At 50.2% G+C, this 12,605-nt stretch overlaps 1 protein-coding gene and 1 long non-coding RNA gene across 11 annotated transcripts in view; one reads left to right on the top strand and one right to left on the bottom strand.

Moving 5' to 3' along the window:
* SYT6 (synaptotagmin 6) overlaps positions 1 to 12,605 on the bottom strand; it is a 66,092-nt gene that overhangs the window by 7,605 nt on the left and 45,882 nt on the right. For 4 of the 9 annotated variants that reach the window (XM_058716141.1, XM_058716145.1, XM_058716147.1 and 1 more), the window contains exons 4-6: positions 11,582 to 11,702; positions 6,785 to 6,956; positions 5,413 to 5,563 (exon numbers count right to left, since the gene is read on the bottom strand). In XM_058716141.1, coding sequence (XP_058572124.1) covers positions 5,413 to 5,563; positions 6,785 to 6,956; positions 11,582 to 11,702 — 444 coding nt within the window. Of the gene's footprint in view, positions 1 to 999; positions 1,069 to 5,412; positions 5,564 to 6,784; positions 6,957 to 11,581; positions 11,703 to 12,605 lie in introns of all 9 variants that reach the window. The other 5 variants (XR_009257809.1, XR_009257810.1, XM_058716142.1 and 2 more) reach the window with 5 other exon arrangements.
* Positions 1 to 12,605, top strand: part of LOC131504155 (uncharacterized) — a 102,371-nt gene that overhangs the window by 69,656 nt on the left and 20,110 nt on the right. The window lies entirely within an intron of this gene.

Here is a 12,605-nt window from a genome sequence, read left to right as displayed (position 1 = left end):
CCCCACCCTGCCCCTGCTGTCAAAGTCGGTGATGTAATGAGGCATAATGGAATGAAGGAGAGGGCTGAGGATGAATGGACCCGTGCCTGAGCCATTCGACCCTTCCTTCAATTGAAAAGCCAGTCATGCTGGAGCAGTGCATTCTGGGCAAAGATCTGACCCCGGGCATATTGCTGACCTGTCTTGCGGCTGTGTAACTTCAAAGTGAGGCAGTGTCCACTGCTCATTCCATCTTTCTTGTGAGCTGGGAAGACCCAGACCTCTCCCAGATGCCCGTGGGACAGTGCTCCAGAGAGTCAGGGAGGGAGGGGGTCGAGAAGGCCCTTCGGCACTGAAGTACAGCCCTTCCACTTCCCCCGAACTTTGGGGGTCTCTACCGTGGAATGATGGGCTGAGTAGAAGCTATGCTGTGCATTTATGCATGAAGCGGGGGCGGGCTGGGGAAGGATGCAGTTCTCCCCACAGTGCAGCCATTTCTAGATAGAGCTGAGCCGCCTGAGGAGCAGACCATTTGCCAGCCAGCATTTCCTACTGGAAACCCACCATGCTAAGGAGAGACCCAGACCAGTGGAGAACCTCCATGCTCCCAATTCTATGGAAAGCCCCTGCCACCTTCCCTGGACTTGGTCACTTAGTGCTCCCTGTGCTGGCTAACCAGCAGATCTTCACGACTAGCCAAACACTGGACAATCCGGTACTGATGACCACTGCCACGTGTCCTAGATCTGAGTGAGCTTAGCATGCCGGACCTGGAGGCGGGCCCAGGGGGTCATCCAGTCCGGAATCTCGTCCTTGCGGATAACAGAATCAAGACACAGAGAAGTCAAGACACAGCTAGTCAAGGGCAGAGCCAGGATGTGAAACCAGGTCTCCTCATTCCCAGCTCGGCGTTCTTTCTGCTCCGTTCCGCCACCGCCTCAGCATCTGGCCACGCCAGGGGAAGGAGATGCGACTTGTGAGAAGAAACCTAACCTCTTTGGGTCCACACCGGGTACTTACTCCTAACTCCAGGTGGTAGTCTCTCTGCTTGCAGCATCCACGTGAATGAAATCACAACCGAGGGTTTCCCTGGTGAAATATTTTAAATACATGAATGCCTGGTTGTTGAGCCCGCTGTGACCTCTGACTCAAGTGTTTCCTAACCAGAAGGTGACACGAGATGATTACTAATGCTTGCATTCGACACACCTTTACTTTAGGAATTGTACTCTTTTCTGCCAGGACCTTTGATGTTGGTGCAAGGTACATTGTAATTGCCGGCTTCTCCCCTGGGGAAGCATGCCACCTAAACAATCTGATTGGTAGGCCAGTTCAGAGGAGAAAAATGAAGTGGCTACACGGAGTACCTTTTTTTCTCTATGTAATAGCCCAAAGAGAAGTCACACGGAGCGTAACTGTTAATCCGGGACAAATGAAGAAGGCACGCTCGCTCCCCTGCCAGCCCCTGATTTTTTCTATGAAGATAAACAGAGGAGGGAGATGGGGTCCGTGGACGATGGGAATGTGAATGGTTCTAGCAGGCTTATCATGGCGGCTCTGAAATAGCAAAGAACTGACCCTGGCACACAGGGCGGCTGTGTTCCAGTAAGCCCTCTTATTGTTCTGAAATGGGTCACGTTCCAACAGATCTAAAAATCTCCGGAAGCTGATCTAAACTTGGTGCTCCATGATAAAAACGCCTTGGAGAAGGCTGCTGGTCAACCCAGGCTCTGTGTGTGGTGAAATCAATGATATGCAGCACCGGGCAGGAGTGCTCAGAGAGAAGAGGGCCACAGCCCCCGCCAGAGAAGGATGCTCGCTGTGGCTTAATCAATTTCTACTCAGGAAAACATCCCAGCAGGGAAAAACACCTTTTCAGTTAGTTTGTTCCCCTCAACCTTATTTTAAAACCCCAAACAAGCGAGCAAGTATGGTGCCCTCTTATTCTCATTAATAAATAAGGAACGATCACAGCGCTTGAAACTCTTCTAAGAAAGGTACAATATAAATAGAGAGCGCTTTACAGAGACCATGCCATTTATCTGCCCGGGAGCTGGAGAATAAGATTTCTTTATGTACTATACAAATAGGAGAAACAGGTTCCAGGGGCAAGGTTCTTGCTCAGTGTCTAGCACAGAACCGAGGAGGCGAGCTGGGAGCCCTAAGGATGACTGAGGGGGATAAACGTTCAAGTACGATGCATCACGTGAGCCCAAAGAGGGTTTACTTCATATCTACCCAGTAGGCTTTTAGATGCATTTTTGTTAAAGATTCTCAAACTGTGGGTGCTAAAAGTGTAGGTGAAATCCTAAGTTGCCAAGATCAATGTCATTTTCAGCTTCTTCATATAGAGAACTGATCAGCTGAGCGGAAAATGGTAGGATAATGAGTGGGAGAGGGGCAGTCTCGGGAGCTTGGTGTGTGAGGTCAGGAAAAAAGTAAGCCCAAAGGATAGGAATCAATGTATTCTCTTTTCGTTTTCCATATACTGTTACTTTCCTTCCCTTCACTGTCTCATCAAATATTCATTTTCAAGGTCTTGATTCCACTTTATCTTTCTTTCTTTTGTAGTCTGGACTAGTGAGTCAGGGTTTTCAAAGAAACGGGACTTGGAATCAATTATTTGGCTTAATTAGGTTGTATTCATCATGGAGTGATTCTGGAACCGAGTCCCGGCACCCCCGTGCCACTCTGCACCCACCCCCAACTCCAGCCGCCTCTGGCCAGTTGCTTCCGGTTTGCGTGGACAGACCAGCCCAGTTATAATGCCGGTTATCTTTCTGAGGTGGTGCGACGTGAGGGCTCACTGGCTCCACTAGTCATCATTTAAGGGTCTGAGTTTCCAGAAGAGCAGAGATGACAGGAGCCTACCGCCTCATTTACCAACCAGGAAACGGGAAACCAGAAGAGGCAGTGAGTTGCCTGAAGCCCTGCAGCCTATCAGGGACCTCTCAGCTTACGTGTCCCTCCCCCTAATCCATCCTGAACACTTCAGTGTATTTATTCTACTCTTAACGTATCTCCAATGGATTTAAAAATGGGGGAGGGGGCAAGGCACCCTCCCTTGGTTGATTCAACCCTGCATTCAAGTGAGGTACCAGGTGTGGTCTCTGGGCACCTACTGTTCTGTCTAGGAGCTGCCTCCTGAGTAGGCAGAGGCTGGTTGTGGGTACTGCACCCACACCCTGCAGACAGAGCCTTCTGGATAAGAGGAGGCAGAAGATCTCCTGGGGGAAGGGAGCCGGGGAGGTGAGGGATGGGACTGGCCTCAGTCATTTAAGCTTCACAGAAGCTGTGGTAGAATCAAGGAAACCACAAGACAGAAACATGAGGCCTCAGATGACCAAGAACTTTGTGTCTATGACTTACTTCTCCACACTGGCCTTGAAGACATGCCTACCTGAGTAGGTAAATCAATTAGCTTGGCTCCTAGAACCTTCTATCCCCCACATGATTCCACATGTCCAAATCCCCTCAGCTCCCAGTCTCTCTTAAGACACCTCACACTGCAGGGGCGCCTGGGTGGCTCAGTCGGTTAAGCATTCACTTTGGCTCAGGTCATGATCGCACGGTTTGTGAGTTCGAGCCCTGAGTCAGGCTCTGTGCTGTCAGCTTGGAGCCTGGAGCCTGCTTCGGATTCTGTGTCTCCCTCTCTCTCTGCCCTTCCCCCACTGCACTGTCTCTCTCTCTCTTGTCTCTCAAAATAAATAAAACATTTAAAAAAATTAAAAAAAAAAAAGACACCTCACCCTGCTCTGGGGTGGAAATAGGTGGAAACAGACCTGTCCACCCCAAAAAGAAAAGGGAGCTGGGAGGTCCTCTGGGTTTGGCTCCCACACCTTTCCTGTGTCACAGAGCCTAAAGAAAGGATTACAGTTGACCCTTGAACAACATCAGGATTAGGGGCACTGACCCTCCACACAGTCAAGAATCTGAGTATCGCTTTTTCCTCCCCCAAATCTTAACTACTCACGTTCTGTTGACTGGAAGCCTTACCGATAACATAAACAGTCAAGTAACACATATTTTGTATGTTACAGGAATTCTATACTGTATTCTTACAATAAAGTAAGCTAGAGAGAAAAATGTTATTAGGAAAGTCATCTGGGTGGAGCTCTGGGGTGGCTCAGTCGGTTGAGCATCCGACTTCAGCTCAGGTCATGATCCCGAAGTTCATGAGTTCGAGCCCCACGTCGGGCTCTGTGCTGACAGCTCAGAGCCTGGAGCCTGCTTCCGATTCTGTGTCTCCCTCTCTCTCGGCCCCTCCCCTGCTTGCTGTCTCTCCATCTCTCTTGAAGATAAATAAACGTTAAAAAAAAATTTTTTTTTAAATAAAGTCATCAGGGAGAGAAAATGCATTTACAGTACTGTACTGTATTTGTATATATAAAAAAAAGTCCACACCTAAGTGGACCCACACAGTTCAAACCGTGTTGTTCAAAGGTCAACTGTACTGTTTTTAAGGTGACTGCTTTTCAGCTGAGGGGCCACATGGTGTAAGGGTTAAAGCTTTATTTTTTTCATTAGATTTTCCAACTTTATGCTCTAGACTTTCTAGGCTTGAAGGCTAGGATAAACAAGCAATCACCTGCTGTTTAGGATATGGAATGGGTATGAGATACTCAAAATAAGGTTTAAAGCTCACCTGGCGACCCCCACATCTCAACCCATTTGAGAAAAAGCAGGCCTGGGAGCCACCAGGGTTATACATAGCAGGATCTTACATTGGCAGAGTTTGGCGGAGGGGAAGCCAACTGTCACTGTCACTGGAAGGGACATTTTCTTTGCAGTTGAGAGAAATGATTGGCTCCAGATTATTATATAGCAAGGCCAAAGGGGCCAAGATTGGAGCCCAGGGCTCAGGACTCCTGGGCAGTGCTCCATCCATCATATCTCTGTTAGGATGCGGTCACACAGTGTGCCGCCTTGAAGCCACACTCCGTCCAACAACGGGAGAACCAGCATTCGTGGTGGCAGGATCTGACCTCTGGCCATCTGCATCCAGGCAATGAAGACTGCCTTGGGACCACCTGGCTAGAGCCTCAGGGAACCTAGTGCTTCCACGGCCACGTTCTGATCTCAGCCTCTTGGGGCTTTCTCCCAAAGGACTGACTCGGCCCCGGGGGCTTCGTGAAAGCATTCTGGGCCTGGCACAGTGGAGCTGCTGGGAAGGCTTCCTCCAAGTTCTAATTTTCCGTTTAGAACTCAGTGTCGCTTTCAATATGCTCGACATCAGAGGCTTTTTGTCAGGCAGCTTCCCACTGTCCTCCTCCATTTCCTTCCTGCCTGTTCCGCACTGGGTGAGAAGCACGTAGCCCCCGCACACCCCGGGAAGGACCCACGAAGGCGAGGTCGTACAGCCGCCGACTGCCATTCTCCAGCCCACGCTGCCATGCGGCAAACTTGCCAAGGGCCAAGCGCGACCTCACCCACCTCTTTGAAGGATTTCTTTACCTCCACCAAGGAGTGCCAGTGTGCAATGGGCTTCCGTGGGTACGCCAGCATCTCGTTCCAGTGGTCCCTGCCCAGGCCTTCGGCATTGATCCCCACACGACACACTCCTATGATCTCATTGTGGCCCACTCTGAGGGAGAAAGAAAGGGCCTGGCGCTGGTGACCAGACACGCTGTCAGAAAGGGGGGTCCTGGGGGCTGGGATTCTGCCCAGCAGATCTAACTCAGAATGCTGAGCTCTGAAAACAGATGCTTGGCAGGGCCTCAGGGTGCCGGCAGCAGTGAAACTTTGCCCACCCTCCTTGGGTGGACACTGACACAGAGAGATGAGAAAAAGGTGACAAACTGCTTTGGAATCACAGGAAATGGTGGGCAGATGGCCGGACTTTAGGGAATGGGAGAGTTTAAGTCTCGTCCCTTATTGGACTCTGCTAGGACATCACAGCCTTGCTTGAGATCTCAGCATTTGGAAATAAATCACCCCGCTCTGAGTACTCTTTCTCCATACCCCCAAAGGCTAGAATGTGATTGATTCACTCAGCAAGAACATCAATCACCACTCAACTATGTTCAGCGAGCACCTACTATGCCTGAGAACTTGTGCTAAAAATCCTGGATGGAGGGTTTACTGCATGTTTTTTTTTTTCTTCCTTCAGCTGGAGTGACACCTGGAGAGAAGGTGTCATGGTGGCTGGGGTGGTTGGAAAATATTTTTGAGCCGGCCCTGACGGAAAAGAGGATTTGGATAAGTGGAAGAGAAGAAATATATCCAAGAAAGGGGAAATTAAGTTGATAAATATGTTGGGTCCAGATTCTGGAAGGCCTTGAGAAGCTAGGGGAAGAACCTATATAACAGGAGCCATTGGTGGTTCTTGAGAAGGATAGCAGGTGCCAAAGAAAGTAGTCTTTTAGGAAGGCGTGCTTCTAGTGTGTTGGCAGGATTGAGCCAGGGCGTGATGGAGGCAGGGGGCAGCTGGGATGCTGCACAGCCATCCCTGAGTGGGAGTGGTAGCAACACCAGAAATGGAGAGGAGGGGAGGCATTTTAGAGGACAGATGACAGGACTTGGTGGCAGGGGGAGCAACAGGAGTAGTCAGGGGCAAATTCAGGGAAACTAACGGGTAGATTGGCCCTTGATGGAAATGGGCCCTGCTGGGAAAAAAAACTTGAGCTTCTGCTCAGGGGAATCCACACTCTTCCTCAAACTTCTGCACCCTTCTTGGGTGGAGCCATATTTGAGGCCAATGGGATCCCGAGCCCTGAACCACAGGGTCCAAGGTCAGGACACCCTGTGCTGCATTGGTGTGGGCGTGAGGGGCAGGGAATCGTGGCCCTCTGGGACCAGCACCTACCGATCGTAATCCATAACCGAGATGAGCAGGTTGACTTGATCCATGTTCTCTGGGGGGATGTCAAAGATGATGGCTTCATTGTAGACAGGGTTGAGAGTGTTCTTCTTTATGGTCGTTTTCTTCTTCTTCAGTCTCCTCCCATCACAAAGCAGGGACACTTTGACATATGGATCTGTGCCAGTGGAGGGGTGATGGGAAGGGAAAGGGGCATGTTAGGGAGCATGTTAACCAGATGTCCTCGAACATCATTTGCAGCAGAGGGACGGAAGCCACAGACCTACTGTTGCTCATCAGATGGTATCAGTGGGTTGTTAAGATAATTAAACCACCTTGTATTTATGTAGCACACCTGTCTCTGAGGACACTTCGTGCTTAATAAACACAGAGTCTTTAGCGACCTCAGGATTATTGGGAGAGTGCCTAATGGACTTTCACTAATGGTGAAGCTGGCCTCAAATCAGACAGGACACCTGCCCATGGGTATGCAGATCACGGCCCTAAATCTCAGCTCCGTGATGGCCGGCTGGCTCCAAAGGGTGGTGAAGCTGAACGAGGCACTCGGTTCCTTTCCCCAACTTGGAGTCCTTTTCTCTGGGGGTTTGTCAGCATTATTAGCCAAAGGATAAGGGAGTAAAAATAGATGTCGATGACACCCAAGGAGTAGCAGCGTGTCAGAGTAAATGAACAGCGACAATCACAACGCTGGTCCTGTCCTCCCCACCTGACAACAGGATTATGGGTCTCATTGTCCCAACAAGCTCATTTCCAGCTGGCATCAAGAAAGGCCCTGCTGTCTGCTTCCCCGGAAGCCCTTTCCTGCCCACTTCTGGGCAGAGGAGGAGGATGGGGCTGTGGCGGGGGCCGTGAGTAAGGCGGCTTCCTGAGATTCAGGGCAACCAGTTGACATTTCATTTCTCAGGGGGATCTTGGATTCTCTCCATCCCCAGAGGAGATGTCTTTTTACTGAACCTCCATGTGTCTCCCATCCCTGTCTCTTCTTTTGTTTTCTGAATAGGTATTTTGTGGTCATCCTTCTACCCTGAAATTTTCAACTCATCCAAGTGAAGCGACACCTATTGTATCCCATAGCACAGGTGTCTTAGACACCATCATAATTGTTATTTATGCCGCACAGCTCAAGAAACGGGAGGGCAACTCACAGGTAATAACAGCTTTTGAGACGCTGATGTGCCGAGACACCTTCTTGCCCAGAAGCCAGGGTTCATGTGAATCTGTCAGCAGCTGTGGGCCAACCAGCCACTGCCTGGTGCCTTGATGCACAGGCATGCAGTTCTATCTCATGGGCACCTGAGCACCCACCAGGCCCTCACGCTCCCCGGGCATCGCTCAGGGGGCAGCTGGGGCACCTCACCATGCAGAAGCTAGAGAGAGCCGACTAACCAATGTGACAGCGGCAGCTATGCCTTAACCTTGGGGGCACTTAGGTTTATGGGGGCTCTGGGGGGACCATGATTAAACAGTATGTGTTTAATCAACCCGCCGTCTCCAGTGACCTGTTTGGAAGGGCCCTCTCTTGGGGATGTTTTCAGTAAAAAGGAAGGCAGAGTTCCTAGAACCTCTGTGAGACAGCTTTCTGGTTTCTATAGGCTCTGTTGTCTAGGGATGTGCCCAAGACAGTGTTCAGGTCCAGGCTGTCAGGTAGGAAAGCTTGCCCCAAGACCTGTTGTTAACGTGGCAACTTCTAGACTCCATAAGGTATATGCTGCCCTGGAAAGTGTCTTCAGGCTTGAGGCCATTCAAGTGCTGGCTTGTTGCCCACCACGCCCATTTCCATGTACCTCCTAGACAACAGATTCCCATGTCACCAGGCTTGGAAAAATATGGCAGAGACACCTGTCCCAATGGCCACTAGGCAAATGCTTATTACCGACTGGGAGATTCTCAGCTTCTTTCCCCAACTCTGTTTACCCCTCTGAGGTATGTCCATTTACAAATTTCAGTGGGTGTATTTCCCTTGAAGAAATCATCAATCTTATGACCATCCAAGAGGCTAAGCAGAGAGATGACTGTTCCTTTGGATTCTCTGGGGCAAAAATTTGTGGCTTCTAGTGGAGTGCTGGCTCCACAAGACCTTGGAAGTTGTTTCCTCTCTAGCAGCCCCTGATGTTCTGTGCAGCTGAGGGAGAGAGCACGAAGGCTGGCAGTGTATTTCAGCCTCATTGTCGTGAGAGCCATCATAGTCCAGCATTTACCAGACACTGTGCTGAGATTTATGTACATCATGTGTTTTAAACTTCCCCCCACCCCCATAAAATATTTATCATCTTCACCCCCTTTTATAGGTAGGGGAATTGAGGCGAGAGAGATTAAGGAACTTGCCTCAGGTTTGAACCTAGGTCTGTCTGTCTGCAAAGTTTACATTTTAAACCACTAGACTCAAATCAGTACAGACCGGATGTGGTGGAGATGGGTGGGTTTTGTGGCATCCAGACCCTTATTATTATTCTGTGTTATTTTCATTGTCATCATTGCAGTGTATGGGCTTAGAGAATTGGTTCATGACTGGTTAAATCAAGGAGAATAGGAAGACCCATGGGTTCAGGGGTCGATGGCATAGAAATCAAGACAGGAAATAAGCTCTATTTGCCCCCTGGTTTAGTCCAGTATCAAAGCAGTCTGAGCTGACGGCAACCTCAAACTCATCCTCAAAAACAGGAGATCTAGTCTGAGAGGCCCCTGCCACGTATGCCCCCACGGTATCACCCGCTGACAAGGCTCCTCATGCTACATATTCATTCAGTCACTCATTCAAAACATATTTATGCAATGCCTATTGTGTTGCCATGCACCGTTCCAGACATTTGCTTACATCTGTGAACCAAATAGACAGAAATCCCTGACAAAAAGGGGACCCCTGAATGTTCCGCGTCAAGTTGAGATTTAATGCCAGATTCCGAACCCAGGTGGAAAAGAGGGTCAGTTGCGAGAGGGGGATTAGGATTTGGTGTGAGAAAAAAATCTCTCCCCCACAACCTTCTGATGTGGAACGGCCGTTATGATTACCTCAGTGGCTTCAGCATAAGCTCTCTCTCTAGCACATCAATTTAATTACACCAGAGAAGATAGTGTAGGGACTTAGGCAGCAAAATCCTATTTCCCTCAGCAGGCTGGAGAGTCCTCGGTGAATTCCTGTCCCTGGCACGCACTTATTTTGATATTAAAATGAAATCTACATCGGCTGTATTTTTGGAGGAAGCTGGCTTGCTGGGACCTAAGAGCTTTTCACATGTCGGGAGAGGCTCTTTAAGCTTCTCACCACAACTCCCCCCCACCGCCCCCCGCCCTGCAAAGTGCAGTGGTAGCTTCAGTGGAAGGAGAGGCATTAGGGTGGGTGCCATCTTGGGGAGCTTTTGGTCTGGAAGACATGAGTGCCGCCCAGAGACAGTGGAGGCTGGGAGCAGAGGCTCCGAAGGATTCAGAGCGGCAAGAAGTACAGATTACTTCAGTGTTTTCCAACCGTCTTTCCTCAAAGCCTCATTTTTCGGGGTCTAATACCTCATCTTCTTCCACCTACACCAGGTTGCACCTGGGCACAGATGTTTGCGGCTGGACTGTCCCCTCTTTATGGCCCCTGTGACAATACTAAGTTTTTCCAGGAAACAAATAATTAATGGATAAAAGCAAAAATCTCCCATATACTCCCACCCAGGTTCAGAGGCACCTCTGGAGTGGTTTTCCACTGGAAACCAGATTCATCACAAGCGCCTCCTGGGTGATGGGTCTTGGAAAACAAGCCTTTTCCTCCATTTGTAACTCTGAGCGCAGCTCAGACTGTTCTGTAAGTCTGCTCTTTGGGACACTTCACCCCATTTCGCTTCTCGGGCTAATTTGAGCAGATGGGGGAAGGAGGCTCCTGGGACCCATGCTACTCCTCTGCTTTATCAAAACTCAAATACCTTCTCTGGCAACAACGTTGTCATGGGAAAGGACCTGTCTCTATAGCTGCCCCAAGCAAGCATTTCCTTGGTTTCTGGAAGAGGACTCATGCTTCCTGCGCTTCTTAGCAGCTCTCCTGGCACTGAGGCTGGGGCCAGGAGCCCTGCAGGAAAAACTCAAATACAAATGCACTTTGCTTTTCAGTGGCCTCGCTCCTTTGACTAGGTCTTCGGGGCCGCCACAGGGCTGTGCGGACCTCCAAACATTTACACACTCAAACTTGACATAACCCTTCAAAGTCCTGGGGCCTCCTATAACTAGAAAAATTTTCCTTATTTATTTTTTTTCTCCTACTGTGTTTATTCCTTATTCTCCGCCTCCTCTGAGGAAAAGAGCGATGGGAGTAGCTAATATCTACTGAGTGCTTATTGCATGTCTGGCACAACTGTAAGGACTTAACATGAATCAACACGTTTATCCTTAAAGCAAACTGTGTAAGTTCTTTTTTCAGATTAGAAAATCAAAGCATTACACAGCAAGGGAGTGGCAGAACTGGAATTCAAGTCCAGAGTTGGGGCTTCTCTTCTAAGAACGCTGACGGTTCTGGGCACCCGCGTGGCTCAGTAGGTTGAGCGTCTGACTTTAGCTCAGGTCACGATCTCAGGGTTCATGTCGGGCTCTGTGCTGACAGCTCAGAGCCTAGAGCCTGCTTCGGATTCTGTGTCTCCCTCTCTGTCTGCCCCTTCCCACTCGTGCTCTCTGTCTCTGTCTCTCTCTCAAAAAGAAACATTTAAGAAAAAGAGCACTGATAGTTCTCCCTTCTCTCTAAACACCATTCCAAGTCCTAATGTCTGGGTGGCTGGAAGGCCACATGGCAGACGACTTGGGTAGGAGAGGTACCTGAATAGCCTGTAATGTCCATCGCCTTGAGGTTCCGACATTTGATCACCGTGAGGGTGAGCCTGCCTGCAGTGGGCAGGTAGCACAGCGAGAACATGATCTCTCCCAGGTCCACGCTTTCCTGCAAAGAAGCAGACGAGAGGGCAGATGAGGGGTGCACAGGCCCCTGGGGAAGTTGCTGCAGGCCACTCTGGGGCCCAGGAGAATGTTCTTCGAGGCAGACTGCCATGTCTGTCGGACCCAAGGGTCTGGCCTCCATGCTGGGAGTAGCTGGGACTAAAACGATCACGATATCGCCTCTTCAGTAGAATTTGCCCCCTTCATTGTCCCTTCTGAACTCTGCTCGGGTTCTGGAAGGACCTCAGGGTCCTGCTTTGTCCTGACTGGCCCTGCATGTGCCCCTCAGCTGCAGCCTCGGGACTAGCAGCCCCTCTGTGGCCCGGCCCTGTTCCCTTCCAGCTCACCCTTCTGAGTCACTGGTCCCCTTGACTCCACACCCCAGCCCCTTGCCTGGCTCGTGGTCGTGACCGTGTCCTGCACAAGACCCACCTCGGCCATCCGGTGCTCTCTCCCAGCATGTCTGCTTCCAGCCCTCAGCTCAGCTGTTCCTCATCAGTCCCTCTGCTTCCTCGCCTCTCTGGAGACCCACTCAGCTCTCTCGCCTCCAGGCCTCAGTGTGGAAACACAAGGGATCGCGACCTCACTCTGGCCATTCTGGCCTTCTGGGAATTCTGGAATTCGAGCCCAGAGCTGGCCATGCCGCAGACCGAGGGGTGTACACTCCCCGTCCCAGGTTTGTGCCAGGTCTTGGATCCACCTTGTCCTTTTTCCTTAAATGTGGTCATCCTTCAAAAACGACCCCAGCAGAGTACACGCTCTGCTGTCTCTCCTAGGGGTCCTAATCCTAGGAAGTTTCTGAGCAACAGGGAAGAGGAAAACTTCAAACAGGGTAAAGACGTTTGCCTGTCAGTTACACAGTTCTTTTCTGGACTGCTTCCTCTTCTTGCCCCCCACTTGATGAAGG

Source organism: Neofelis nebulosa, chromosome 2 (assembly GCF_028018385.1).
Source record: "Neofelis nebulosa isolate mNeoNeb1 chromosome 2, mNeoNeb1.pri, whole genome shotgun sequence".
NCBI lineage: Eukaryota > Metazoa > Chordata > Mammalia > Carnivora > Felidae > Neofelis > Neofelis nebulosa.
The sequence above is the reverse complement of the archived record's forward strand: the minus strand, read 5'-3'. Positions and strand labels throughout refer to the sequence as shown.